The following is a 27,914-nucleotide window of genomic DNA, read 5'->3' on the forward strand; positions in this document are numbered from 1 at the left end:
GAAGAAAAACTTTGGCATGCATGTAGTGCCTTACATCAATCTATGTAGATGTTCTTTCCTCCTTTTGTGTAACACCCCTTTCCTCCTACAGACCACCCAAAGCCCTATAAATAATCCAAGAACTCTGTTTTTTCTTCAGCTTTCTCCTCCGATCTCAAAAGAGAAATATCAAGCAGGGGAAGGGAGGGAGAGAGAGAGAAAGAGAGAAAAGATGGCTAGTGAATTCAAAAAGAAAATGTTTTGGAGGGCAGTAGTGGCTGAATTCTTAGCCATGAGCCTCTTTATTTTTATCAGCATCGGCTCAGCACTGGGCTACAATTTTCCTGTAGTTGGCAACAAGACAGCCACAGCCACTCAAGACAATGTGAAGGTCTCGCTGGCTTTTGGGATCGCGATTGCAACCATGGCACAAAGTGTGGGTCACATCAGTGGTGCCCACCTGAACCCAGCGGTGACCCTGGGTCTTCTGCTGAGCTGTCAGATCAGCGTCTTGAAGGCTTTCATGTACATCATTGCCCAGTGCCTAGGAGCAGTGGTAGCCACGGCGATTCTTTCTGGAGTCACTTCATCTCTTCCAAACAACTCCCTTGGGCTCAATGCGGTAAAGCTGATAACTTTTTCTTTCCCACTTTCAAGCAGAAGTTTTAATGTAAGATCACTAACCTACTGAGGAGGGCAATCTGGTGTCTGGGGATTGTTTGAGGCAGCCAGTCATAATGCAAGACACTGTGTTTAAAATAGGGTTTCATCCAAAGCCCACTGAAGTCAATGGGAGCCTTTGCCTTGACTTCAATTGCCATGGGATAAAGTTTTTAGGGCTCATGCTGTCACTTGCTAGTACAGCTACTAGTGTAAGCTTATAGATATACAAACCATCCTCTATAAGACAGAGATCAAGGAGAAGGTCCTCTTTTTCCTGAAACAAGGTTGTATGTTGCTGGTTACTGGAATCACATTATGTTTGTGTTTGCTTTTGTACGTCAAGCATGAGATATTCAAAGTTGCCTAAAGGATTTAGATACCCAATTCCCATTAAAAATAGTGGCAATTGGGTATCCAAATACCTTAGCAGACTTTGAAAATCTTAGTCTACATATCTTTTCTGGTGATGTCATTTAATGTGCATAGATGAATATATATTTTTATTTTTTTCAGGTTACTCTGTATAGGCTACCTAATTAGGGGCTCAGATAACCCCAGGATGGAGGCTAAGAACATAGGTACCTAACTAAACACAGAGAGAAAAAGGTGGGGGGGGAGGAGGGAGCGAGATCTGTAGCAAAGCAAATCCTGTTGTCAAAAATCTACAATGAAATGTACATGTTGCATTACCCTGAGAGCCGAATTGCTCTCTGACACCGAGTTACAGTTGCCACTTCTTGTGTTTTTGTTTGTTTAGAAATACACTTATGGAAATGTTGAATTCTGCATTGCTCTCTCCAAGAGGAGGTGAGGCAACTGTCTATAATAGGAGCCCTGGTTTCAATACTTTTACAGCCAGATGTTTGTGGCTGTGTGACTGTGGACAGTAATTTCAATAAAGCTGCTCCAATCATTTCAGTGAAGCTGTTCCTCCTTAAAACACTGGCATTTGACCAGAGTGGCAACTAAATGGATCCACATATCTTTAAGCATTTGTTTGGCTTAGAATGAGCCTATTTTCAATGTCAGTCACATAGCCACAAACACCTTGTTAGTGTTACCTACAGGAATATTAAAACTGGGATTTCCCTTATGGCTAGTTTCAGAGTAACAGCCGTGTTAGTCTGTATTCGCAAAAAGAAAAGGAGTACTTGTGGTACCTTAGAGACTAACCAATTTAAATCGGTTAGTCTCTAAGGTGCCACAAGTACTCCTTTTCCCTTATGGCTAGTTACTCCATCTGATTCTATATAGTGCACTTATTTCAAATCTTCTGGATGTTCCCTCCCATATAAAAAATTTAAGGTGGCAGTTTGTGACATTAATATTCAGCACCCAGTTTAATTCACGGGGCATATTTGCAAGAGAAGGTTTTGATCAGAATGTGTCTTTTGCTACAGGTAAGCCCTTTATGGGCAAGAGAAAACAAACAGAACAAGTCAAAGAGTATTAAATGAACAAATAATGTGTTGTGGTTTAACATGCGGTGGTGTCTACAGGCAATTACAATGAAATTATGAAAAATATAGTAAAAGTTGGTATTTAATAAGTTACTCCAGAGAAACAAGTGGGTGTCATTGGTCTTCATGCTCCATTGCAATATTAGGTTTCAGAGTAGCAGCCATATTAGTCTGTATCCGCAAAATTACTCCTTTTCTTATTGCAATATTAGTTGCTTGTTTACCTCTCTGGAATCTGTGGATACAGAGGATTTGATGATCCATCTATCCACTCAGCTTCCAAATTTTGATGATAATTATGGGCCTGACACAAAGCCCATGGGAATCAATGAGCATCTTTCCATTGACTTCAATAGGCTTTGGATCATGGTCTAAAAACGGTATGTACTCTTTCCCTCTGAAACCAATGTTGGAGGGAACTAGACCATGCAGGAGAAAAGCACATGGGACATGATGTAACCAAAGAGGTTTCCTGCAAATACCTAGCGGCCAGCTGCCATTAAATGCGGGTGGTCTGTTTCCCAGAGTGTTAGCATTTGGATTTCCCCGTCTGCACGCTGGCCGGCCATGAAACCCTCATGCACTGGTTCACCCTAAATCCCAGAGCCCTGAACCTGTACTTTTGTTGGGTGGATACATGACACCAGACAAACCCCCTTTTGTTTCTTGGACTACCCCCTAAGTTATAAGTTACACTGCACGAACTGGGAGCTGGGGGCCCCAAAGAGAAGAGTCTGGGAGGCAGGGGGCAAGACTGGGAAGATAGGGCTGGAATGACAAGAAGGCAGGGAGGAAAGCCTACAGGGATAATAAAGCAAATACAGGCTGGCTCTGAGAGGGAAAGAACCATTTCTTGAGAGAAAATGTTCCCTCCACTTGGGCATGTGCCTCAGCCTTTAGGCACAATATCACAAAATCAGGGACTATTTTTTCCCCAGATGAGCCAATATTTTACCCCATTGCCCTCCCAGCCAGCCAATGTATGTACTAAATCTAATTGCATATGCAAAGTGTCGGGGTGGAATCAATGGTAATTTTGCCATTGGCTTCAGTGGGACTCGATTTTACCCCAGGAGCCTTAAAAATTCCACCTGACCTGCAGGAAGGAAGCCTCTGATCTTTACAGCAACTCAGTGGAATTCAATGGAATTTGTGCTTTTAGGGGAAGAGAGTACCCTGCAGGGGAAAACCATGGTATTTTATGGCTCCAGCGCTGTGTGTGACCATATCCCCAAGTTGGAATTTGTCCAGGACACTGGTCAGCACCCTTATCATGCAGTTAATGTAGCTCTCTAAGGTGACATCGCGAGTGTGGGTATCAATGGTCTTCATTGTCAAATATTCAGAAGAAATGATTTTTCATTCAGTGCTAAATGTTCTGGCTGGAGTCTCGGTGGGGGAATCTCCCTGGAGATGGGGAGAGCAGCAGCTGTTGTTTTCCCTTTGAGAGAAATAGAGAGGAAAACAAATTTATTTGCTTCCCACTGGCCAGTCCAGATTGGCTGGGTGGCTAAGTTCGGTGCCGGGGAAAACAGCACAGCAGCTGCCCTGACAAGAAGGGTTTTTCAGAACCTGTCACGATAGGTCACATGGGAAAAAAACACACAGGTCAAGCCTCAGAGCAGGCTGGATCCGCCCTTAAACAGAAGATAAGCAGAAACAATGTAGATCTGCCTTTGCACAGTGCTGCCTGCTTTAACTAGAGTACAATAGGGAAGGGATAGAACTCATATTATTGCCAACAGCTTCAGCTGCTTGTGCTTTCAGTGGGAATGAGAGGGTACATGACTCTGAATGTGTGGAGGAAAAAAAAGAAGGGGCTTTTAGGCTGGGCTATGGTTCCTAGAGGAGTGGTTTCTGTTGTAACATCATCAGAGTTTATTAGGGTCAAATTTTCTCAGTTTTCATGAGCCCCCCACTCCCCCCAAAAGTGCAAGCACCTTTGCACGTGACAAGGGTGAGTGAATAGACCACCTGCTGTGGACACACAGTCTCAGACCTGCATGTGTGCATCGTGGTAATAGTGACCCTCTCTGCCTATCAACAGCAAACCAAACAGACAAAAAGAAATGCAAGCAAACTGAGCAAAATGACAGCAGTTATAACAAAACACACCAAGAGAGATGCAAGGGTGCAGAGAAAGAGGGTGGAGGGAGGGAGCAGGGAAAGGTATTGAACTCCTTTAAAGGGTTTACTTTTAGGGACTATACGGTGCTAATGTAACCCACACACCTGCTGGGTCTGGTGTTCTGTCCCCTCTAATGGCGCTGAGACCACTAGGAGATTAATGAGTTTGCTCTCCAGCCTTAGCTAAGAGCCATATGGCTTGAGGCTCATGCATTTAACTCTAGAAGTCCCAGGTTCAGTCCTGCCCGCCGATGACTGGGGCCTGTCAGTGTTACACTAAGATGACCACATTAAAAGGGCCTGATCCAAAAGTCACTGCCATGAAGGGAAATATATTTATTTTGTTCAGCAGGCTTTGAATCAGATACTAGTGCTGAGGGACAGTAAGAGACAAGCTGGGTATGTGCAATTCTAAAAATCTGGCCCTCCCTTGTCAGTCTTTAACACAGTGTTAACACAGGAAAGGTATCTGTTTGCAGTTCAGAGGAAGCATCTCTTTCCATCAACTTGCATCTTTTTTTTTTTTGATAATTTCAGCTTCTCACCCCAAACTAGTTTCCACATGGTAGAACTGTAAGAGCAGAGTAAATCTAAGACACAAAACCTTAGCTTTTGAATGTAGCTGATTATTCTATGTTTGAGACAGATCTGTAAGCTATGGATTGTTAACGTGTCATTTACTTACGCTAAACAGACTACTAATGGTCAACAACCTGCTTAAGTTAATGAAAAGCAGGCAAGAGGCAACTGATATGTGGTCAGATAACTGCTGTAGCAAAGATATTTGCTGCCCATCAATGATTATCTCAACACTTCTATCAGATTGCAGTAAAATATGTTATGCCAATTTTAAGTCAATTTTTCCTATGGCTGAAATTATAAGATTGTGAAAAATGTATGCACTGCTTCATGAATTCATAATTTACTGCACTTTCTGTGGCTTTGTATACTTATTAAAGCTGCTGAGAACCCCACTGCGAAGCTTAGCAAGCAAGCTCCTTGCTTGTTCTAAAAGACCAAGTTTGGAAAACTAGTGATAATTCTGCCTTAAATTAAATGAAAGAATTTAAAGCAAGGAAAATAAATATGAGTACTAGAGGAGATTAATCTAGACAGAGGAGGAAAAACAAGAACAATAAATACAATCAGCTCTGTTTTAAGGGAGCATGCAGTGGACTAACAGAAATTGGTTACATAAAGGAGATGTCTTTCTAACAAAGCCAGAACGCAATTGGATTCAGTATATTCAGAGATATTTTGGAGCAGTCTCCAAGGAGATCACACTAATAAAGGTGTCCTTTTGTATGGGTTTCACTTCACGTTGTTCCTCGAGTGTGCTTTGGACTTTCTCTCTAACGGATAGACCCTCTGCCACACCCATAGTCAAGTAGGCTGTGTTCCACTGATGAATCAACAGTGGCAGACGCATGAATATACAAGCTGGGATGCAAAATGGTTTTATGGTGTCTGGTTAACCAGGCCTGGAGATGACTCAAAAGTCTTGCCCAAAAGAGGAAGGAGGGGGCTTCATCACAACAGCAGCTCTTCACCACAGCAGGATCAGTGCTCACAGTAACCACTACTTTCATGCCCCTTCCCTCCCCAGCAATTTGCAATTACAGGGCGAATCCATGCGCACCTGTTCAATGCAAGTAACTCTCTGAGGAGAACAAGCCGTGGTCTCTGAGTCTTGTTCAGCACCAGGACTGATTTCTCAGCCCAGCAGTCATTTTGATATTTTCTAAACGAATCGTTTCCGTTTTTCAATGTCAAATGACTTTTCGTTTTGAATTTTACTTCGGCTGACTTTTTGAAAGGACTTAAAAAAAACTCCTTGAAAATTAAATGAAACGTTTTGGGTTTGGGTCAAACTTTTGTTCTGTTTTTAGTTCATTGAAAAATTGAAAACATTTCAGGGTTGGGTGGACCCAAAACACATTTTTTTTTTTTTTTGGTTCTGCTACCAAACCAAAGAATTGGTTATTCACACAGCTCTTATCACAGATTAGAGAAAGCTCTGGTCTCTCTGAGGCTGTGTTATCACCACTGTGCCAGGAGTGGCTTCTGTGGATGGTAGGAGGGCTCATATGTTGTGCTGTGGTGATTCAGTTTTTCCTGTTTCCCTCTTTCATTATGGCTGCTCCCTCAGACTGTGATCTCATCCAATCTTAAACTAAACAAAATCAGATTGAGTCAGGAGCTGGGTGGTGGAACTTACAAAGAAAACCCCAGTGTTTTAGAAGTCAAGGATGGTGAATAAGTAGGCAGGATTTTTTCCTCTGAGCCAGCCCCGTGTTATGGAGTATTGGACTCCTGGAGGTGCCACTGGACAGATGAGACAGAAATCTGAGGTCTGGACTTCTTACAGACATTATAGAGGGCATGACACTCTTTATAAGACAAAGACTTGAGTCCTTGCTCCCTGGTCACATTTCAACATAAGTAATTACATTCTGCATACCTAAATTCCCTCTGTGGTTTCAATTAACCACAGTATTCTCTCTCTCCTGCTGGCCTAGCCTGTTGTGTTGTTATGTTCTGCATTATTAAACACACACTGTAGCTGTTGTATTGCATTCCAGAGGTGGCTGCATTTCAGTGGTGGGCAAAATGATCCTTGCATACAATATATAATTTGTAGAGCTCTTTGAGATTCCGGGGGGATGAAGAGACCTATAGAATTATCCTTATAATATTTCAGTCTTTTAGCTGAACTTCATACCAGAGTAGTAGCTAACAGCATTCGGCTAAGGAGATGGGTGACTTTGATAAGATACAGAGCACAAGAAAATCACTGTTTGAAAACCGCAGTGGTGTTGCTATGTTAGTAACTTGTTTCCATAGTGAGAGAAGATCCACCTTTTGAATGAGACATACAACTGGAGCCCTCGGGTAAATGTTATAGTTAATTTAGGAAGAACAAGAGCGTTAGCCATTATTTCCTGGCTATGTTACCTTTTTAGTGTCCCGATGCAGTTTCACTTGGAGAAGTTATTCTTTCCTTCCCTACCTAAAAATGAGTGATTAGTGTTTCTCATGCAGCATAGCTGCTCTCTACCACCCCAGAAATGTCCTGTGCTCTCTGCAATGGGCGAGTCACGCCCAATATATGTATTTTGAAACCCTTTTGGTAAAAGACACTATACTTATAACTGTTTGCAGTGTTGTTGGAGCTGTGTTGCTCCCAGGATATTTGAGAAACAAAGTAGGTGAGGTGATATTGTTTATTGGACTAACTTCTGTTGGTGAGAGAGACAAGCTTTCGAGCATACACAGAGCTCTTCTTCAACACTGCGTCTGGGAAAGTTTCTCAGCATGTCACAGCTAAATACAAGTTGGAACACATTGTATTTAGCTGTAACACTCTGAATATCTTTCCCAGACCTGAAGAAGAGCTCTGTGTTAGCTCCAAAGCTTGTGTCTTTCACCAACAGAAGTTGGTCCACTAAAAGAAATTACCGAACCCAGCTTTTTTCTCTACTATACTTATGAGATAGTCTTATCACTAAGTAAATGAGATCCTTGCACAACGTGCGTAGTGTCTAGGGAATACGGTTTGTCTGGAGGTATTAATTCCACCCAAATCAGCACATCTGCTTAATGCATGGAACTATCCCCTCCTGACCGCTTCTTAAGAAAATATAATTGACATGATGGCCCTGAACCTACAGTATGATAATGCTCCTATCCAATGGAGTGAAGCAGCCATAAAACCAGCTGAACGGGCCGCTTGAAGATTTCCTCAGTGTGGGAGCTCCTTAAATGGCACAGAGCTACAGTAGCAGCTGGTAAACCGCACCCTGGCTCATAGTACAGTGGGTGTGGATGGGGGAAAGGGGTGTAGCAATCCTTGGCTTCTAGAATCACTTTTTGGGACCATCCACCTGCCAGTCCAGTCTCTAGGCTTAGAATAGAGCACCCCGGGGATGTTTTATGCCCGGAAGTGGACCACTAGCAGTTGGATGGTGGTGGCTAGAGGAGTATTAGGAGGAGGTAAACATTCCTGTTTGGAAAGTGCTGTGAAATCCTCGGAATAAATGTGCTATTTAAATACAAAATATTAAATTCTCTGACTTCAAATTTTGGGAGAAAATCTATAGACTTGCATAAGAATGGGATACAATAGACCTAATCATACCTATTAGTTTTGTTCAAGCTACTAAAAGGAAATGTGCAATCTTTTTAAACCCCTTGAGGAGGTCCCAGCAATTTAAGAGTGAGTAGAACTGTCTGGAACATATTTGATGATTTTTTTTTCCTCAGTGAAAAACCAGAACTTCCTCCCCCCACCCCCTGAAAATTTTTTGGTGAAATTTGTTTTCTGATCTAGAGTTTTCCATTCTAAAGTGGAGACGTGTTGGCTAAGATTTGTAGGAAACTCTCACTACCACCACCCTGTCTGTTTTGTGGCTAAGCAGTGAATGTTACTTTCTAGAATCTTTGATTTGGCGTCTTTCACTTTAGGCTCAGGGCAGGCCTATGAGAAGCATAGCAAGCATCACAGATTTCACTGGAAGAGATGCCCTGGCAGAGCTGTGTATAGATGAAACTTGCCCCAGGCCATGCAGGGCTACCAAGCCTTCCTTTCTAGGGATGAGCCAAATCCAGTTGAGATTCACTAGGCATGAAAAAAGTAGCTATCTGTATTGATCCGGTCTGGGAATCTGGCACATGAGGGAGTAATCTGGAAATAAATGGGGAGGGGAAGAGGTCTTTCTGGTGAGAGGCAGGATGGAGGGAAGGAATGAGGTAATGGAAGTAGCTTGTGGGAGTCTCCGAGTCCAATTCTCCGCTTGTGTAAATGGGTAAAACTTTATGGAAGTCAATGGAGCTGTGTCCACTTATACCAGCCGAAAATGTGGCTCTCTGGGTGTATGGAAGATGGCAACTATTTAAAGGATAAGAGAATCCTAGAAAATGTAGGAATCAGAGTTGTATAAAGACAAATCTATGACAACCCTTTTTTTTTCTCTCTGAGCACCAAATTAGTTCACAAATTTTAAAGGAGGAAAAAACAGCTGTAGAAAATTTCCTGTTCTCATATAGAAGTTTCCTGCTTTTTTCACAGTGATTTATAGTCAATGAGTGTTTGCTTTCCCACTCTCTAGATTAACTGGAAACACTAGATAACAATAGGTCCTACTAACTGACAAAGGCCGATAAAAATTCAAAATGTAAAAGTGATCTTTATTAGCCATTTTAGGAATCCGGCATTCCAGGATTTTTTTAAAAAATAGGTATCATGATGCAAATTTCATTTTTGAGAAATGACATTTATTTTGTACATCCAAATTGTCTCATTGTTTCCTTGTGCTCCCCTGTTGGTCTGTCTCCATCTGTTGTTTCTTGTCTTATATTTGATAAAAAGCTCTCAGGGACAGAACTTGTCTTTTTGCTTTTATAATTTTGGTTTTGTGTTTGTACAGCACCCAGCACATTGCGGGCCTGGGTCTATGACGAAGGTTCCTAGATGCTGCCCCAGTACAAACAGGAATAACAATATAATAGCAATAACAACAAGAACTCAGTAAATCCCCTCTAGATTTACATACGTGGGAACCGGAGCAGAACCTGATACCATGTGTTCTAAAAGGAAAATCCCAATGAAAAATAAATAATTACATTGAAATTTAGAATTCAGAGCTGATGGTAAGTGTGAAGAGCTCCACTGAAGACAATGAAATCTGAGTTTAGGACAGCATATTATTCCATTAAATCAATTACACGGGGCCTGTCCTCTATCTTGGACAGGAAAATAAATAGACAAATAAATAAATGGGAGGGGAAAAGTGTCTGAATATCTCAACAAAGTTAAGAACATAAGAATGTCCATACTGGGTCAGACCAAAGGTCCATCCAGCCCACTCTCCTGTCTGTCAACAGTGGCCAATGCCAGGTGCCCCAGAGGGAATGAACCTAACAGGTAATGATTAAGTGATCTCTCTCCTGCCATCCATCTCCACCCTCTGACAAACAGAGTCTACGGACACCATTCCTTACCCATCCTGGCTAATAGCCACTAATGGACTTAACCCCCATGAATTTATCCAGTTCTCTTTTAAACCCTGTTATAGTCCTAGCCTTCACAACCTCCTCAGGCAAGGAGTTCCACAGGTTGATGGTACGCTGTGTAAAGAAGAACTTCCTTTTATTTGTTTTAAACCTGCTGCCCATTAATTTCATTTGGTGGCCCCTAGTTCCTATATTGTGGGAACAAGTAAATAACTTTTCCTCATTCACGTTCTCCACACCCCTCATAATTTTATAGACCTTGATCATATCACTCCCCTTAGTCTCCTCTTTTCCAAGCTGAAAAGTTATTCTCCCTGACAGAGGCGCAGGTCTGTAATCCACCACTTGGGTTAGGGGATGCGGCCTAGAAATCCTGCTGTGTCCTGGGTTCCACCGGGAAAACCATCTACACCTCAGACAGCTGGTCTTTCTCCGATTCTCGAACTCTTCCAACTCTCAGCACAGCTCCCTTATTATTGCTGCTCTTCACTCTCACTCCCATGTTCTCTCCCCAATCCCTTTCTGATGAATCTAAAGACAATATATGGTGATGTGGGCCACAGGATATCCTGAATAGAATAGACAGAGGTGACGTGGATGTAATGGAGACAGAATTTGGCCCTTAGCCCTTTTTCTCATGTTGCTTCTATATTGATGCTCAGGGCAGAGAAATGAGAGAGCAGGAGTTGCTGTCTTTACTCCAGAAGCCTATTTGAATATTAATATGGCCACATTTTACCTTTAGAAAGTGGACTTTAAAGGTATAAACTACCTCGGGCTTGAGAAGTCTCTGAGTATCCCCTTAATTCCAAGGAAGATTTCACAGTTTCATTGGCGTTTGGGTTTAGAAATATAAAACTAACGCTACTCCAAGGCAATCAACAAGTGCCCACACTGTGGTGTTTGTACAAAGCCAGATTGTTATTCCAGTGTCTAAATACAGTGGGAGATTGTCATAGTCACAAGTTACCAATGAAGGAGGTAACAAATAGTTTATCTGTATAATTAAGTGCTCCAAACAATCTTCTAAAAAGGATTTGTTTACTCAGTTTTAATTCAGTTTAGAAAACAAAAACCTTTCTAGTTTATTCCCAAACAGCAAAATTAAAAATCATTTCACAAGGAAACTTTCCCACGGGGAATACACAAAGGTAAAGTGGAATGAGACTCTTCCACAAATGCTTTGCCTCACACTGGCGATGTTTAATGAAAGCCCTGTAGATATATTGACATTTACTGTCAGCCACTGGATGCATATGTTAGATTTATATACGTCGGTTTAATATAAATGAAGCCATTATTCTTCTCTTTATAGCATGTGGGGCCCTGTAACACAAAAGGAATGACTAGTTTCTCACCATGTAGTGGAGAGGGTGGGAGGATGGTGGTTGGGTCTTATTATCTGAGGTTGTCTACTGTCCAAAGAATGGAAGACAGCTGTTGTGCTTAGCGAAATGTCTGGGCTGGCACCTAGAATTCTCTCATCTGTATTTGTTGGGAGGGAGTCTGGCAGAGGACAGGAAGTTGTGCCCCCATATTCTACTGCAGGTCCTATCACTGACTGACAGGCTGATGAAGTCTTTCCAAAGATTTCCATTAACTTCAATGGGCTTTGGAGCATGCCCCTGTTGTGTGGCCTTAGACAAAAAACCAGTTAAACCTCTCTGTGTCCCAGAGATTTGTGACAAGTTGCACTATATAAGTCAAAACCAGATAAATAATGGGTGTAATAATGCCTGTCTCACAGGGATGTTGTTAATGAATTAGTGTTTGGCAAGTGGTTTGAGCTCTTCCACAAAAGGCCATTCAGAAGAACAATTATTAACATCATGTTACTAATCAATTACCCAACTTCTGAGGATTTAACATCATTAAATAGTCAGCTCAGGGAGAACTCTCAATGCTTTACCTGTTGTGTAACAAACAAAGATAAATCTGAATGGCAAAGCCTTTGCAGAGTTATGAAGAGGACAACTTCATCGCAGTATTAATAACTTTATAATAATTCACAGAATCTGGGCCCTGGTTTGACAAAGCACTTAAGCATGTGGAATTTTAAACATGTGAGTAATCCCACTGATTTCAATGGGATTGAAATTATGCACATACTTCTGTGCTTTGCCGGATCGTGGATATAGTGCATTTTTACCCTGACTCAACAAAATACTATGCAACAAAGCAGGGACAGGTCACCGCCTGCGAGGAGCCGCCTGAGATCCAGCACCCTGAAACCCCTCCAGTGCCCCAACCCCCTGCCCCAAGCCCCCTCCTTCACCCAAACTCCCTCCCAGAGCCCGCACCCCACACCCTGTCCCACACCCCAACCCCTAGCCCTGCACCCCCTCCCGCACTCCGACCCCCTTGTGACCATTCCTCCACCTAGGAGCAACAGGGACATGTCACCGCTTCCAGGGAGCCATGTGGAGTCAGGTAGGGAGCCTGCCGCCCCTGAGCCAACTGGACTATAAACCGGACTTTCAATGAAGATCAGAAATGTTGGTTTGTAGAGCTTTGCGGTTGGTAAAGTGCCTGATAACATAGCTTGTACTAACTTCAGTCATGTGAGCAGTCCCATTGACTTCAGTGCTGTGATCCTACAATATCTCAAAGTCCTTTAAAAATAACGGTGTGACATAGGGGGATTGTTTTGGTCCCCCATTGAATTGCCACCATCACTGGGACTAAATGCTGCCACAGTTCCACAGTGCATAAAAACACTAAGTACAGGCTAGGACAGGAAGTGATGCTGCTCATATCCAATTGGAACAGCAGCATGAATTGTGGTGGTCGGGACATAGTTACCTGAGTTAATGGAAACAACGGACGAGCCAGTCCTAGGAAAGGTATCCTGTATCAACAAAATAACTGAGGGACTTTGGGGTCGAGCAACAGAAATGGTTATGTGAGGGAACTTCAGATATTGATTTATGAGATGAGAATCATAGAATTTAATATGAATCTCTGTAGGTTGGCTAAACAATGACTAACAGGTATGATAATAGTGTATCGATATTTGTAGGGTATGAATAGAAAAGAAGGAGATGAATCGTTTAAGATGGTACAAAGAGTTATCATTAGAAAGAACAGGGTAAGATTAAGGAGGGGAGTGTTTAGGTTAAATAGTAAGGAACACTTTCAGAGAGTGAATGTCTGTGAAACAGCCTCCTGAAAGAAGTGGGGAGAGCTGCATCACTTAGGATACTTCAAACTGGGCTGGGGAAAGCAGCAGGAAATGTTCTTTAGGGAACAGACCTGCACTGGGAGGGAGATGGACTGGGTAAGCTAATGTCTATGGTGGGAAATATGGGGATGTCTAGTGCTAGTTATTAGAAGCTTCTTGAACTTAACATACTAAAGAATGAGTTCACTGTAGGGAAAAGATATTAATTATTTATTGGTTTCAGAGTAGCAGCCGTGTTAGTCTGTATTCGCAAAAAGAAAAGGAGGACTAGTGGCACCTTAGAGACTAACCAATTTATTTGAGCATAAGCTTATGCTCAAATAAATTGTTTAGTCTCTAAGGTGCCACTAGTCCTCCTTTTCTAATTATTTATTATAAATTATTATTTTATTATTTTATTATTATTAAGATATATATCACAGTACTGCCTCAAAGATGCTGGCTTCTGTGCACACTGCATTTACATTCTACAAATATTAAAAGAAAGTTTGGGGGAATTAAGGATTTCAGTGAGCCCAGCACAATGGAAGAATCTTTTAACTCTCACGGTCCTATATAGGTCTTTTGCAAGCTATGCCATATGTGGGGTTCTTCAGGGTTAATGCATGAATATGCATTACCTGTTAGTGGAAGATGGGAGAATAATTATTTAGGATGGTCTAGGGAGACTAACTTGCAGTAGAGATGGGAGACAGGAAAGTACATTGCAGCACACAGTTTAGTCTCCTAGGATTACAATGCTTTGGCCTAACTAAAACCTTTGGGCTTAATATAGGGGTATATAGATATAAATTAATTACCTGTTATACACAGGAGGTCAGACTGCATGATCTAATGTTGCTTTTGAGCCTTAAACTCTACGAAACTATGCAATAGATTCCCAAGAGAGGTGATGAAAATCCCTTTCCTTAAAACCAGACTAGATAAGCCATACTATAGGGAAAATTCCAGTACTGCTAAAGGGAAGACCTAACAGGTCTTTTCCACCTGTAATTTCTAGAACTGAATGGCACTAAAAGTAACTCTGGAGGTTATTGTCAATGAAATTCTACATTCCATATTGCTTAATTTTCATTCTAGGAGAAAACATATGAGTATGGCACGTAGAGAAGTGTTTGGAAGAGACAAAGATGAATATGTCCCCTATGCAAGGGTGACGTTCTCATTTGCAAAGAGTTCCATATTTTTAAGGAATGATGAGAAACTAACCAATCCCCTGATATATAAAAAAGTAAATCGAACCCCTGGAAAATACGCTACATAGCTAGAAGGGTGCTAGATGATACAGGGCAATTCCATGTGATAAAACCACCTTGGGTAACAAATAATAATGTCCTTTCTATTGTCTTGTCCATGTAATTGGAACCATGTTTTGACGTGATGTACTTTTGTCCCTAATGCAAAAAATATGAAGCCCCCAGAAAAGTACATAGTCAGGTTCACCTTGGGCCAGTTTATTTTCCCATTCCCTGTTTCTGTTTTGAAGTCAGACTACTAAGAAATGTCCTTCTCTGATAAAACAAAAGGAAAGAAAACATGCCATTAATTGCCCACATTCCTGCTCAAAGTGGTGGAAATGGGTCAGCTAAATATGTCCATCAAAAGCAACAGCAAGAAGGCAGCTTGAATACCTCCACTCATGGACAAATCAAAAAGCGAAGCATTTTGTTACCTCTAATAGCTATTTGCAATGTGGTTGCCATATGTTTCCCACAACTGCATAGAGAAGGAATTCTGCTCACTCCATGCGTAATCACTAGCGATCACTGTTTGAACAATAAATGTACATTGAGTCTTGCAGGCTGTTGAACCATCCTGTCAGATTACATCACCTGCTTGCCTTCACCAAGACTTGAGATGGGCCGTGTGAACTGAACTGTGGGTGATGTAATCCCAAGTGTTGATTAAAATAGATTGGCAAAAATAAACAGCTGTTTCTTGACATTATCTACTTTAAGTCAGGAGTGCGCTGCAGTAGAACTACCTGCAGTTCTGCATGTGAACGCCAAAACGGATTTACTTAGAGCCCACACTCTTCTACGTGGCCATGGAGTCAATGAATGGTTGTCAGTGTTATATAGATAAAAATAATCGCTGAAAGGGGGCGGTGTGCTCTCCCTGAGCAACGCTTAATAATCAATGCTCAAGTAATGAAGCTCAGGGCTTTTAACCATGCCATTGCGGAAATGGGCAATTGCGAAGCTTGTACAGATGAAGATTATCTCTGGAAGAGGTAGATGTGCTGTGTCTGAGTGATACTGCCCTTTCCCTCGGATATCACTCCATAACAAAATCAAGAGGACCTTCCTGAATGTTTTCTGACCCTAGTCAGTGTGCAGACAGAAGATGGGTTTGGGCTGAAACCGGAGTCAGAGACCAGGCTTAGTGTGCAATGTAGACATACCCTAGGAGCCTGAGTCAAGGAGCAGAATGCCTATTGTGCTAGGTTCTCTACAAGCAATGATACTTCGTTTCCAACATGAAACATTTCCTCTCTCTTCTTAGAGTTGGTATTCTTCAAATTTGTGTTTTGAGTGGTCATTCTTTGTTCTTATACAGCACCTGGTATAACATGGACAGTGGTGTATGCTCTTTCCCATTTCCCATTACCTTTCTGGCATTCTTTATTCATTTTCGTTCCATTTAGGCAAGGCAGTAACAAAGAGAACACGAAATGCACTAGTATAACCCAAGCCGTTGCTTGCATTGTATGACTCTGATGTCAAAAAATATTGCAATTATTACTGCAATTATTAAAATCATACTGTATGGTTATTGACAGGTTTCAGAGTAACAGCCGTGTTAGTCTGTATTCGCAAAAAGAAAAGGAGTACTTGTGGCACCTTAGAGACTAACCAATTTATTTGAGCATGAGCTTTTGTGAGCTACAGCTCACTTCATCGGATGCATACTGTGGAAACTGCAGAAGACATTATATACACAGAGACCATGAAACAATACCTCCTCCCACCCCACTCTCCTGCTGGTAATAGCTTATCTAAAGTGATCATCAAGTTGGGCCATTTCCAGCACAAATCCAGGTTTTCTCACCCTCCGCCCCCTCCCCCCCACACAAACTCACTCTCCTGTTGGTAATAGCTTATCCAAAGTGACCACTTTCCTCACAATGTGTGTGAAAATCAAGGTGGGCCATTTCCAGCACAAATACAGGTTTTCTCACCCCCCCACCCCCTTTTTTTCAAAAAACCACACACACAAAAACTCACTTTCCTGCTGGTTAGTCTCTAAGGTGCCACAAGTACTCCTTTTCTTTTTACTCTCCTGCTGGTAATAGCTCATCCAAAGTGACCACTCTCCCTACAATGTGCATGATAATGGCCCACCTTGATTATCATGCTATTACCAGCTATTACCAGCAGGAGAGTGCGTTTTTGTGTGTGTGTTTTTTTGAAAAAAAGGGGGTGGGGGGGTGAGAAAACCTGGATTTGTGCTGGAAATGGCCCACCTTGATTTTCACACACATTGTGAGGAGAGTGGTCACTTTCGATAAGCTATTACCAGCAGGAGAGTGAGTTTGTGTGTGGGGGGGCGGAGGGTGAGAAAACCTGGATTTGTGCTGGAAATGGCCCAACTTGATGATCACTTGAGATAAGCTATTACCAGCAGGACAGTGGGGTGGGAGGAGGTATTGTTTCATGGTCTCTGTGTATATAATGTCTTCTGCAGTTTCCACAGTATGCATCCGATGAAGTGAGCTGTAGCTCACGAAAGCTCATGCTCAAATAAATTGGTTAGTCTCTAAGGTGCCACAAGTCCTCCTTTTCTTTATGGTTATTGAGAATGATTCTCGTTCCCAGAAAGGTCAGTCTGTGCTGCCGGAACGGCACTAAGTGACCTTAAAGCTGTCCTAAAGAAGCAATGGAGGATTCCTTGAATGTGGGGGAATCCCGTTCCCCTTCCCCCCGCCATGGGGTGTGTTGGAGCCACCCTGGGATGTTCTAGTCACTGTAAGTTAGAACTGATCGGTGGCTGTTACAACTTGTGCCAGAGGCCAATTCAGGGCCCACCAGCATGAGGTGTAAAGGGGGCTTAGAGCAACCTTTGCCTCTTCCCCCTTGTTCAGCAAACTGAGTCCATTGTTTTAACAAGTGTACAGTAAAATGTAAAGCTCAGGATGGTTGTAGGCCTGGAATCCATGAGGGCCAAAGGTTTCCTGTCAGATACAGCATAGGCACTGGCACCAGAAGCCACAATATGACTTACCACGACTTCGAGGTGCTACCTGTAAACGTAAGAGGTTAGTTGCTTTTCCATCCTCTCTCATTCTCCGCTGAAACTGCCAATCTAGAGGTGGGACTGGGCTAGTGGGTTTTGCGATGTGAACATTAGGAACTGGACAAGGACCATCTACTGCTTTCACATAAACCACCGAACAGCTGGCAGGTGGGACTGACTTTTGCTGAGTGCCAAATAGTTCTATGATTGAGCTTAAGATGTACAGGCGACAGGCCCTGCCCTTTATTACCACCTTCTCAGAACCAGCTGGCCCCCTTTCTTCCTAATTTTCTTTTTAGCATATTAGCTTAAAAAAAAAAAAAGACCAAAGGAAACTCACCTGCCAAAAACTGTCAAGGGTTTGAATTGAAACCACAAAAACATAGTTTAAGGGGACACATGGGCTGCTCCTCACCGCACTAGAGAGGTGATCAAATCTCATGTTGCAGAGCATTAGCTGACCACTGCAAAGGCCAGGAAGGAATACTTCCTAATAAAAACATTGCATACCTGGGCTCCGATCCTGTAGAATTGCCATGCAAGTCCAATTGCAGGACAAGCACCTGTGGTATGTGGTACATGGTGCTAGATGTGGGATAGCAGATGTGTGGGACCAATGGAACAATTGAACATCAGAACCGCATGTTCCTATGAAAACAGTGTGTTTCTTGTTACATATGTTCTGATGGTTAAATCCAGTAGAATGTTTGTCATCCTGAAATACTGTATGCTACTAGGTTCAGATGAAGGCATAGGCAACCTCGGTTCATGCCTAGAGCCTCAGATCCTGGAGTCAGGTGATTAGATAAAAAAATAAGCTTTCATTTAAAAAGAAGTTTTTAGCTCTATGGTTGTGAAGAAAACCTTGCAAACCTGACCCAAGTGTAACCAATATAGTTATGTCTGCCTGAGTCTGTAGAGAGCCTGAAACAACAGCTCTGAGTGGCGTGAACTGCCTCATGCATCTCAAAGGGATGTGAAAGAGGTAACTCCATCAGCACCACTCTGGCAAGGGGGCTATGTATTTGGAAGGGATAAAGGATTTCAGCAGGCCCGGCCTAGTCATCCCAGCAGATACACCCCAGCTGAGCTGCTGAGGTAAGTATGGGGAGAAGTTACCCTGCTCCACTTTGTGGGGGAAAAGTGGGCTGCCTGCTGTCTCCACTCCAAATGTATGGCATGGTTGTGGGGATGGAACCATAGAGTACCCCATGTTGTGGTGCACACAGGGCCCCAGATTTCCTTAATACAAGTTTGTATATCACTGTAGTGACCCTCTAGGACAGGGCAGACAGACCTCCATAGCACCGCATGTTTACTGACATCTGACCAAAGGAATAGAGAAAAAAACAGGGCAAACCATCACATGTTTGGTCCAGGTTTGTAGAGTTTTGGAACATGGCCCACCCTCCTTGCTATTCCAGTGAAAATGCATGTGCCTCTCAGGCCAGATGTAATTACGTCTGACAAGGCCATGCAAAAGGAAATGCTTTCCTATGACATTGGTAAAGGTTTCCTATGACCTTTCCAGGTTTTCTTTGATTCCACAGAGCCCATCAATATGTGTTGATTTACACAGAGAATGACCTTTGAACATGGGCCTCTTCTGGTCGGGGGGGGTGGGCGGAGGGGGGAGGAAGAATATGATTTCCGCCTCCCATAGATAAGGATTAAAGCTGTTTTTCAAGGTGCAATTTATTTTAAAATAAATCTTTTGATGTGAAGGGCAAATCTAGTTGTCGCTCTGCTATTGAGGACTTCAATGATACACCAGCAGAGAATTTGACTCCATAGCTGTATTTGGGGACCTATGTCTCACTGTTCTGATTTTCATAGGTGGTCAGCACCTGCACCTGCAGTTGGCTTCTAAATTTCAACATTTGGCTTTGCAAATTCAATAGATAGGTGGGATATTCAAAAATACCTCAGGGTACATCTCCACAGCATGCGGGAGGGATAATTCCCAGCGTGGATAAATGTGCACACATTATCTCTGCTCAAGCTAGCACCTAATAATAGCAATGTGGCCATAGTTGAGTATAACCCTGGAACAAGACCCTTGGTATGTACTCAGACAGTCTGAGCCGCTGGCTGCGGCATCATATCCACTATTTTTAGTGCATTAGTTCAAGTAGAGCTAGCACAAGGACATCTACCCGAGCTGGGAATTACCCTGCCCAGCTGCCATGTAGACTTACCCAGAGTGACTTAGGAGCACAAGCCCCATGTATTTGCAAATAATTAAAGTGATTTATTTTTTGAAGGGAGGGCTGGTGGGCCAGCTGCGATGAAATAAATAAACTGCCTTTTTGGAATTGCTGGGTGGGAAGGAGCAGATGCAATGGGTTGATAACCCATAAATGAGCGGGGGTGGTGTGGCTCAAGGGTTTAGTATGGATGCTTGGATAATGGAGGTTTTCATCTCCGAGCCATCAATTCTTATTAAGTTAAGACTAGAAGCTCCCAACTGTTATTACCGTTCAGATGGATTTTTGGTTGTCTCAATTCACTTCCTAGAGAATGGGTGTCCACATTGCACAATAACACCATTCAAATTGACGTAACTCGACATCTGTGGAGAAATAGATGACTTCTAACTGTAGGGCTATCAATCCAGCTCTTTTCATGAGCAACATGTAAAAAAAATGTGTTATTCATAAGCCAAACCCTCAACTCGTGCAAAGAGATGAAGCTCCACTGATTTGAATGGAGTTGTGCTGGTTTAGGCCAGATGAGGCTCCAGCCCAATCATTTTTCTCTTTCTCTGGAGAGACGGAGAAAGCCTCATAGCAAAGGCAAAAACAGGAAAGTGACTAGTGAGGGGTGAAAGTTAAAGGAATTTGTTAAGCATCCAAAAGTTTGGATACTTTTCTGAAGTTATCCAAATGTCTCTCCTAAGGAAATTAGGCTGGAAAACTCATGAGAACAGATTTTCAAACATGATTTCCTGTACTTTCCTTGTTCCAGATGGGTCACAATATCATTATAATATGTTATTGTCATGTATGGCCTTGCACTTTTTAATGCAGATACTATGACAGATGGGATAACCTACTGATAACAGTGACATTGGGTTTAAACTTCGCAGAGCAGGCTTGTTTCTCAGTTACATTGGCCTGATTCCAGTTTCAATGTCACTTAACATTGAGTTCAGTGGAGTTACTCCTCATTGAAACCGGTGTAGCTGAGATCAGAAAGAGGCCCTGTTTTAGTAACAGACAGAACTAGTACAAACAGCATTCTGCATGTACTCTGCATGATCCATGTGTGTTTCCTGAGCACAAGTTTTTCAGGGAACTTCCAAAAAATGAGCAAATTTCATTTTTTTCTAAGCAAACCTACTCATTTTGCAGCTCAATGACGTGTTAGATACTGAGGGCCTGATCTGATGCATGCCAATTTTGTGGGGATGTAACACTGTGGATTTCAATAGTTAGTTCTGATTTACCGGAGTGGAAGCAAGATTGCTGTGTCTATGCCTGTCATTGCTGGTCCATCCCCACAACTTGCTTTCCTTCGGAAGGGTTCAGCAGCAACTGTGTGGCATTTTTGCATTGTGAATGTTCTCTTTTTTTCAGGTAGCACTGAGAGGCCCCAAAAGAGATCGGGGCCTCCAGAAAGCCAGGCATTGTACAAACTGGTAGTAATAGATAGCCCTTGTCCTGAGGAAATTACAATTCAAGCAGATGAAAGCTAAAGGGTGGGGAAAGTAAGATACAGAAAAATGATGTGACTTGCCCAAGGTCCCACAGTAAATCAGTGACAGAGTAAAGAATAGATTCAGGTCTCTTAGCCTCCAGACCAGTGCTTTACCCAATGGACCACACCACCTCTCTTTCTCTTTGCCTTATTTCTTCTCCTTGCATTTATTTGGCATTTGATGTTGTATGACGACAGAGCAATGTGCAATCTGTTTCTATAATGCCTAGGTTTTGGGAAGAAATTAATATGTACACTGAACACTCAGAGCTCAAGTCAATGAATAGGATGCGTGTAACCTTAAACTTATAGATGGCAGATTCCGGGTTCTTTCTGTCTCTCATAGGCATACAAATTATGTTCTTATTGCAGAAACCTGCAATTGGCTGTGTTACCAAAAGCCACTGTGTCTAGGAGCTCAGTTTTAACTTGTGGCTGGAAGGGCTTATAGTTTTACAGTATCATCTAATAACAGTTCCAGGGCATGTGATGAGTACAGTGGCTGGTATTTCAACTCTAGATTTTCTCTTTTTGGTCAATTAAAAGCAACATGAGAGATGAAATTGCCTGACTGGCCTAGAATTTCTCACTGAGGAACTAATACAGTATGAGTTTTTAACCTCAAGTCTCACCTGCATGTGGCTCAGAATGTCAGATGAAATTATTCTTCTTGTCTCCATACAGCTTGCAGAAGGAATCAATTCAGGCCAAGGGCTGGGCATTGAAATAATTGCCACCTTCCAGCTGGTGCTGTGTGTCCTTGCCACCACAGACAGGAGAAGAAATGATATCTCAGGATCAGCACCTCTGGCTATTGGGCTCTCTGTTGCCTTAGGACATCTTCTTGCTGTAAGTTTTAATTCTCATTGTAGATACTCTGCAAATTCCCATGTAATGGCCCTTGGAAGGATTTTTCCAGGAGTGGCTAGCATATTGTGTTCATGGCCAGAAGGCCATACATTCCAACCTGCCTGCCAAAATACCTTGCACAGTCCCTATCTTCCCCTTAAATCTCCCTTATCCTGCTGGTATCACCCTGAAATGCTCGCCAGCCCTGCCAACTGAAGACTGAATATATCATCTTTGCAACCCACCCTTATAAAGTACATTAATACAAAGTAGGCTCCTGAACTCTACAGGTTGTATGGCATTACTCCTTAATACAGTACTTTGGGACATTGTTATACAATTATAAAGACACAGGTCAAACAATGCCGTCATTTCCAAATGTAACAGCCATTCCTTAGACTTCAGCATGAACCTAGAACCAGCAGAGGTGAAAGACACAGTTTGCTCACCAAGAACTGCACTAAACTAGCTCTGCTACTCTCCAGACTCTGTTTGCTCCTTTTTCCCTGACCACCTCTGCACTCCTCCCCTGCTGCTCCTGGAATGTCTTCCCAGGTTCTGTATGCCATGCAGCCCTTTTCTCCTTCAAATCCTTCCTCCGAACCCCACTCCTTCCCCACTGTGATTTGCCTTGAGTCATCAACATTCAATATTCTATGTTTAAAAATAGAATTATAACAAAATAAGATAAAACAAGGAATTAGCTTTTTTGAAGACAAGTAACATCATAGCTTTGTTTTGTGAACATGTCCCATTCCCCAACCTGGCCTGATGTCATCTCTTGTGGGTCTCATATAATCTCAGTGTTAAGCTCTTTGGGATATGAACCATGTCTCTATGGCCTTTGTAAGGTGGCATAGACTCCTATGGCATATGCAAATATTCAATAATGACAGTAAGAGAGACTATCCAAACTAGACAACCTCAGGTTTTAAGAGATGATTCCAAATACCCAGTTGCACCAGGCAAGGTCCTCACAGGATATATATTGGCATAATTCCATTAAAATTGAAACTACATTGATTCACAACTGCTCTGAACCTGAGGTGAGATTTTGGTCCGATTAAAGTAAATGGCAAAGCTCCCATTAACTTTAATGGGGACGGATTTCCACCGTTGGCCCCTTGAGTACAATTTTGCTCCATCTTCCATAGAAGTCTCCATTCTTATTTTTTTCCATTCCATTCCCTAGAAGACTCCATAGATGATTCCATTCAGAATCATATTTGGTTGGTCACAAACCTGCTAAGAGATCACTAAGTATGGATTTAACTGTATTTCAGACACATATATTTTGTTGTTGTGCAACATGTAACATTCTGAATCACTTCCCTAACATAAGTTCTCTTTCTTTCTCATAGATTGATTACACCGGTTGTGGAATTAACCCAGCCAGGTCTTTGGGTTCAGCTTTGGTTGGCAGAAACTTTACTAATCACTGGGTAAGTTCAAATCATTCATTCTACAGGAATTTATTTTAGTGACAAAAACCTAAGATGAAGTTCATGATAATTGTTAAGCATTGCCATGTATACCTACTACTTTAAATTCTTTGGATAAAAAGCATTATGAAAGTATGACTGCACTTCAAAAATACGAACATTAGAAGATATATTATCATCAGAGCTGAGCAAATAACTTAATATTTCATTTGTTAAACAAATCATTTTTTCAGTCCATAAAATAACTGCATGCAGATCACAAACTCCTCAACTTTATTTCTTATTCAATATTATCCCATTTATCTTATTTTGCACAATCTTTTAACTTTGAACAGACCTACTGCATAGTTCTGACCATGTACTCAATATGCAAGCTGTGTTTGTGAGCTGTGATTGGTCAATTACAGTGGGAGCACTTAGGCTTAGATCCTTCAAAGTATGTATGCGCCTAAGTCCCATTGAAATAAATGGGAATTAGTCACCTAAATGCCTTTGAATATATGGGGCCTTTGACCCCAATTCAGGAAAGCACTTTAGCTTATGAATAACTTTAAGCATGTGAGTAGTTGCTTTGAAGTCAATGGGACTATTCATGTGGTTAAAGTTAAGCATCTGCTTACATGCTGTCCTGGATCAGGGCATTGGAAATACTACAGATTTCAGAGATGTTCCCTATGTTCAAAATGGTGAATGCCACTAGAACTGCTACAATGTCTAGAACTTGAATAAAGTCTTTAAGTGTGTCCATTTAAAATCACATGATAAAGTGTCTGTTTCCTGATTAGATAAGTGTACATGTATTATTGAATTGAATACTCATGCATGAGAATTTGAAATTTGGTTTCCACCAGTACAATTGCACACAACTTTCAAAATCACTTTCAATGAATATTTATGCCTGTAAGATTTGATTGCACAAATCCTCATGCAATGTGAATTTATGCAGTATTCTCCCCTCTCTTTAATGATCACTATGCTACACATTAGCGAGTAGGGCTATTCTTAGCATTTGGGGCATGCAATAAATCCCAAACTGAAGGATAAAAGACAGAGTTGAGAAAACTTGTATAAATCTGCTTACCATGCCATCCATCTCCCAGTTACAAAAAATGTAACTTTGGTTATAAAGGAAAGTTAGTTTAGTTTAAAATTTTCAAACTTGTGTAGCTAAAGGTAGGCACCTAAATCCATAACAGGCACTTAAGGTAAAATTTTCAAAGTCACCTAAGCAATTTAAAGCTTAAGTCCCATTGAAAATCCAGGGGATTTGGGAGCTTAAGTCAGTTAGGCACTTTTGAAAATTTTACCTCAAAATGAATGTGGCCTGATTTTTGGAGGCACAGAGCACATGCAGTTTCCACAGTTTCAGTGGAAATCAGACCACATTTACTTAGGAACATGCAAAATGTTTTCCCTGTAAGTGCCTAACTTTAAGCACCCAACAACTTTGGCAATATTGGCTGAAGTGACCTGCTCAAAGATACATAGCAACTCATTATCAGAACCAGGATTAGAACTCTGGAGTTCCTGGCTCCCATCCCAATGCATAATCCATTAGGTGACCACCTCCAGGTCTAATTCAACATGAAAATGAATGACTAACATAGGATGTTTCCAAGAATGGCTCTAAAGTGAATGAGTATTTTGGAAAGCACTGAAAGAAATACCTGAGTTTGATGTTGTATTTCAGATCTTCTGGGTGGGCCCAATGCTGGGAGGTGCAAGTGCTGCCCTGATCTACGACTTCATCCTGGCTCCCAGAAGCAGCGACCTGACTGACCGTATGAAGGTGTGGACCAGTGGCCAAGTTGAAGAATACGATCTGGATGGGGATGACGTTAACACAAGGGTGGAGATGAAGCCAAAATAAAGAAGAATTCAGGGAAAGAAACACATCAATTTCTGAAGATGTTATCACTATCATAGACTCTTTGTAAACACACAAGCAGTATTTCCAGAAGGTTTTTAATTCAGGTTTTCCATTTCCTCGCCCCCTGTCACTCTAGCCTTTACTATCTGGCTCTTAAATACAATGGGCTTGAGGCCAAAATCACGAGACACTTGCGTGTGAGCTAGCGGGTGAAGTTAAAATTCTGAAACCCCAGATTTATGGCACTGTGTGGAAAGGAATCGTTCCTCCGATGTCTCCATATATGATGACGACATTCAAATCACCAGTGTAAGTGCTGTGACAGTGGAATGCTAGGACACATGATCTGTCTGTACCCATAATAGGGATTTTACAAGACAGAAAGTTTTAACATAAAATATGAGGCATAATAGCACATGAAAAAATTCTCTCCAATTATTCGCACAAAAGAATCCTTTAGAAATAAATGCACCTAAATTGGTTATTAGTTATATGGAACATGGCTGAGCTTTCTAGACTGCATGCAACCCCCAAAACACTGCACCACAAATGTTCTCAGCAAGCATCAAATCTGCAAGTGCCAGAAACGTTTGCATCTTCCAATCTTTTGTTCTCCCTGCACAACCTCGATGCAGCCTGCAGATATAAAATGAAATCTGAATTTTCGGACTCCAGGGAACTAATAACTAGAAGTCAAATTGGAGCGCAGCTATAACAATGGCAATGAGAACAATACCTCGCTAATGTGTCAACAGGATTTGCCTAGTCCTGTGACTCGTCTGCTTTTGTTAATCTTGCATATATAACTGTGCATCTTAAAACAAAATGGCACAAAATCAAACGCACCCCACGTTGTTTGAGTAGCTAATACTGGGAAATTCAGGGACACTGTAACACAGACTATATATACTCAGTATATGAGTATATTCTAAATGGGCACAAACAAATACATTTTTGAACCTAAACACAGTTTTGGGGTCATTTCCTGGTTTTTTATATATATGTTTTATATTAAGAGACTAATAAACTGTTTTGTAAGCAAATAGGAGAAGAAAACAAAGGAAAAGGATTGCGGTAAATGTTAGGCAAAATAAATGGCACTGGAAATGGAGAGAAAACTAACACAAAAATATGTAAGACTATTTTCTGTTTTATTTTTGTGCTACTTTGTATTGCCTAAGTAATACACAATTGTAGACGGTTGTGTATACTAACCGCAGAATATATTTGAAGCAGATATGTACTAATATACCTGTTCTATACTTAGACTATCGCCTTTAGATAAGAAACGAGGCCTGGGGTGTATCTATATGAAAAACTGCACACTTTCAATTCACCCGACCAATCAATCAATATCGCTATTGATCTGTTCTCATGTTAATGAAGCAGCATTGATCAGAGAGCCAAACCAAGATTCCAATCGATATGAAAGTTGAAGGCAGTTCAGGACATGTACAGCACATAAAACTAAAAAAATAAGCAAATGTGGAATACGTTTTTCTTTCTTGCATTCAAATTTGGTATATTATCCCATGTATTATCTATGTAAATGTGGCATGGCTGGATTTTGGATCAGTTTAGAAATAAACAAAATCAGTTGTACTACACTAACTGATCATGATTCTTGATTTTAACCTGCCATCCAATACAGTGCAACATCATGTTGTATGGCATCATTCAGTTCTCCTCCCGCCAACCCCATAAAGTGAGGATGATAGTTCTGTTCTCCTACCCTTGGAGGCCCAAATTAAATAGTAAGCTTTTGGGGGAAGGGATTGTCTCTTATTCTGAATTTGTACTGCACTTAGGACAGGAGGGGCCTTGAGTTTGATTGGGATCTTATGTGCTACTGAATAATAATAATAATCATAATAATTAATAATTATATTTTATTATTTTATTATAAATAAGCATATATCAGAGTAAAATATTATAAAGTGGCACATGCAGTGACAGATGGAAAGGCATTAATTGCAAGAGGCGTCTGTCGGGAATGGGGTAGAGAGAAGCAGGAAGTAAGAGCACGTTTGGCTTTATCCACCAGGACACACTGGCCAGAGGTAGTGGGGTAGGTACACAGAGGAGGGATAAGCTGCTCCATGAAACTTACTCATGACTCAAAGCAAAGGGTAGTAGAGAACTATTCTGACTCCAGGAGTCACAATTTGTTTTCTGGTCTGCCCCTGGCACAGCACAGAATGTAAAGCAGCACCTGGGCCCTGAACGTGTAAAACTAGGCTGTGAAGCCCAGATCCTCACAGATATTTAGCTGTCTAACTCCCACTGGGCCGCTCCTCTTTGAGAGAAGGACTTTATCCTTCTATTTGTTGTATAGTGAGCCTAGCACACGTTGGGCGCCGTACATCGGTAATGATTCTTAATACAATCATATTAAT

General features: G+C 41.6%; 1 protein-coding gene across 1 annotated transcript; it reads left to right on the top strand.

Moving 5' to 3' along the window:
• The first annotated feature begins 139 nt into the window (after positions 1-139).
• AQP1 (aquaporin 1 (Colton blood group)) lies at positions 140-27,125 on the top strand. The gene is made up of 4 exons (XM_077808429.1): positions 140-601; positions 22,042-22,206; positions 23,568-23,648; positions 25,339-27,125. The coding sequence occupies exons 1-4, from the start codon at positions 212-214 to the stop codon at positions 25,516-25,518; spliced, it is 816 nt and encodes a 271-aa protein (XP_077664555.1). The 5' UTR covers positions 140-211; the 3' UTR covers positions 25,519-27,125.
• Positions 27,126-27,914: the final 789 nt, after the last annotated feature.

The sequence above is a fragment of the Eretmochelys imbricata genome, chromosome 2 (genome assembly GCF_965152235.1).
Source record: "Eretmochelys imbricata isolate rEreImb1 chromosome 2, rEreImb1.hap1, whole genome shotgun sequence".
NCBI lineage: Eukaryota > Metazoa > Chordata > Testudines > Cheloniidae > Eretmochelys > Eretmochelys imbricata.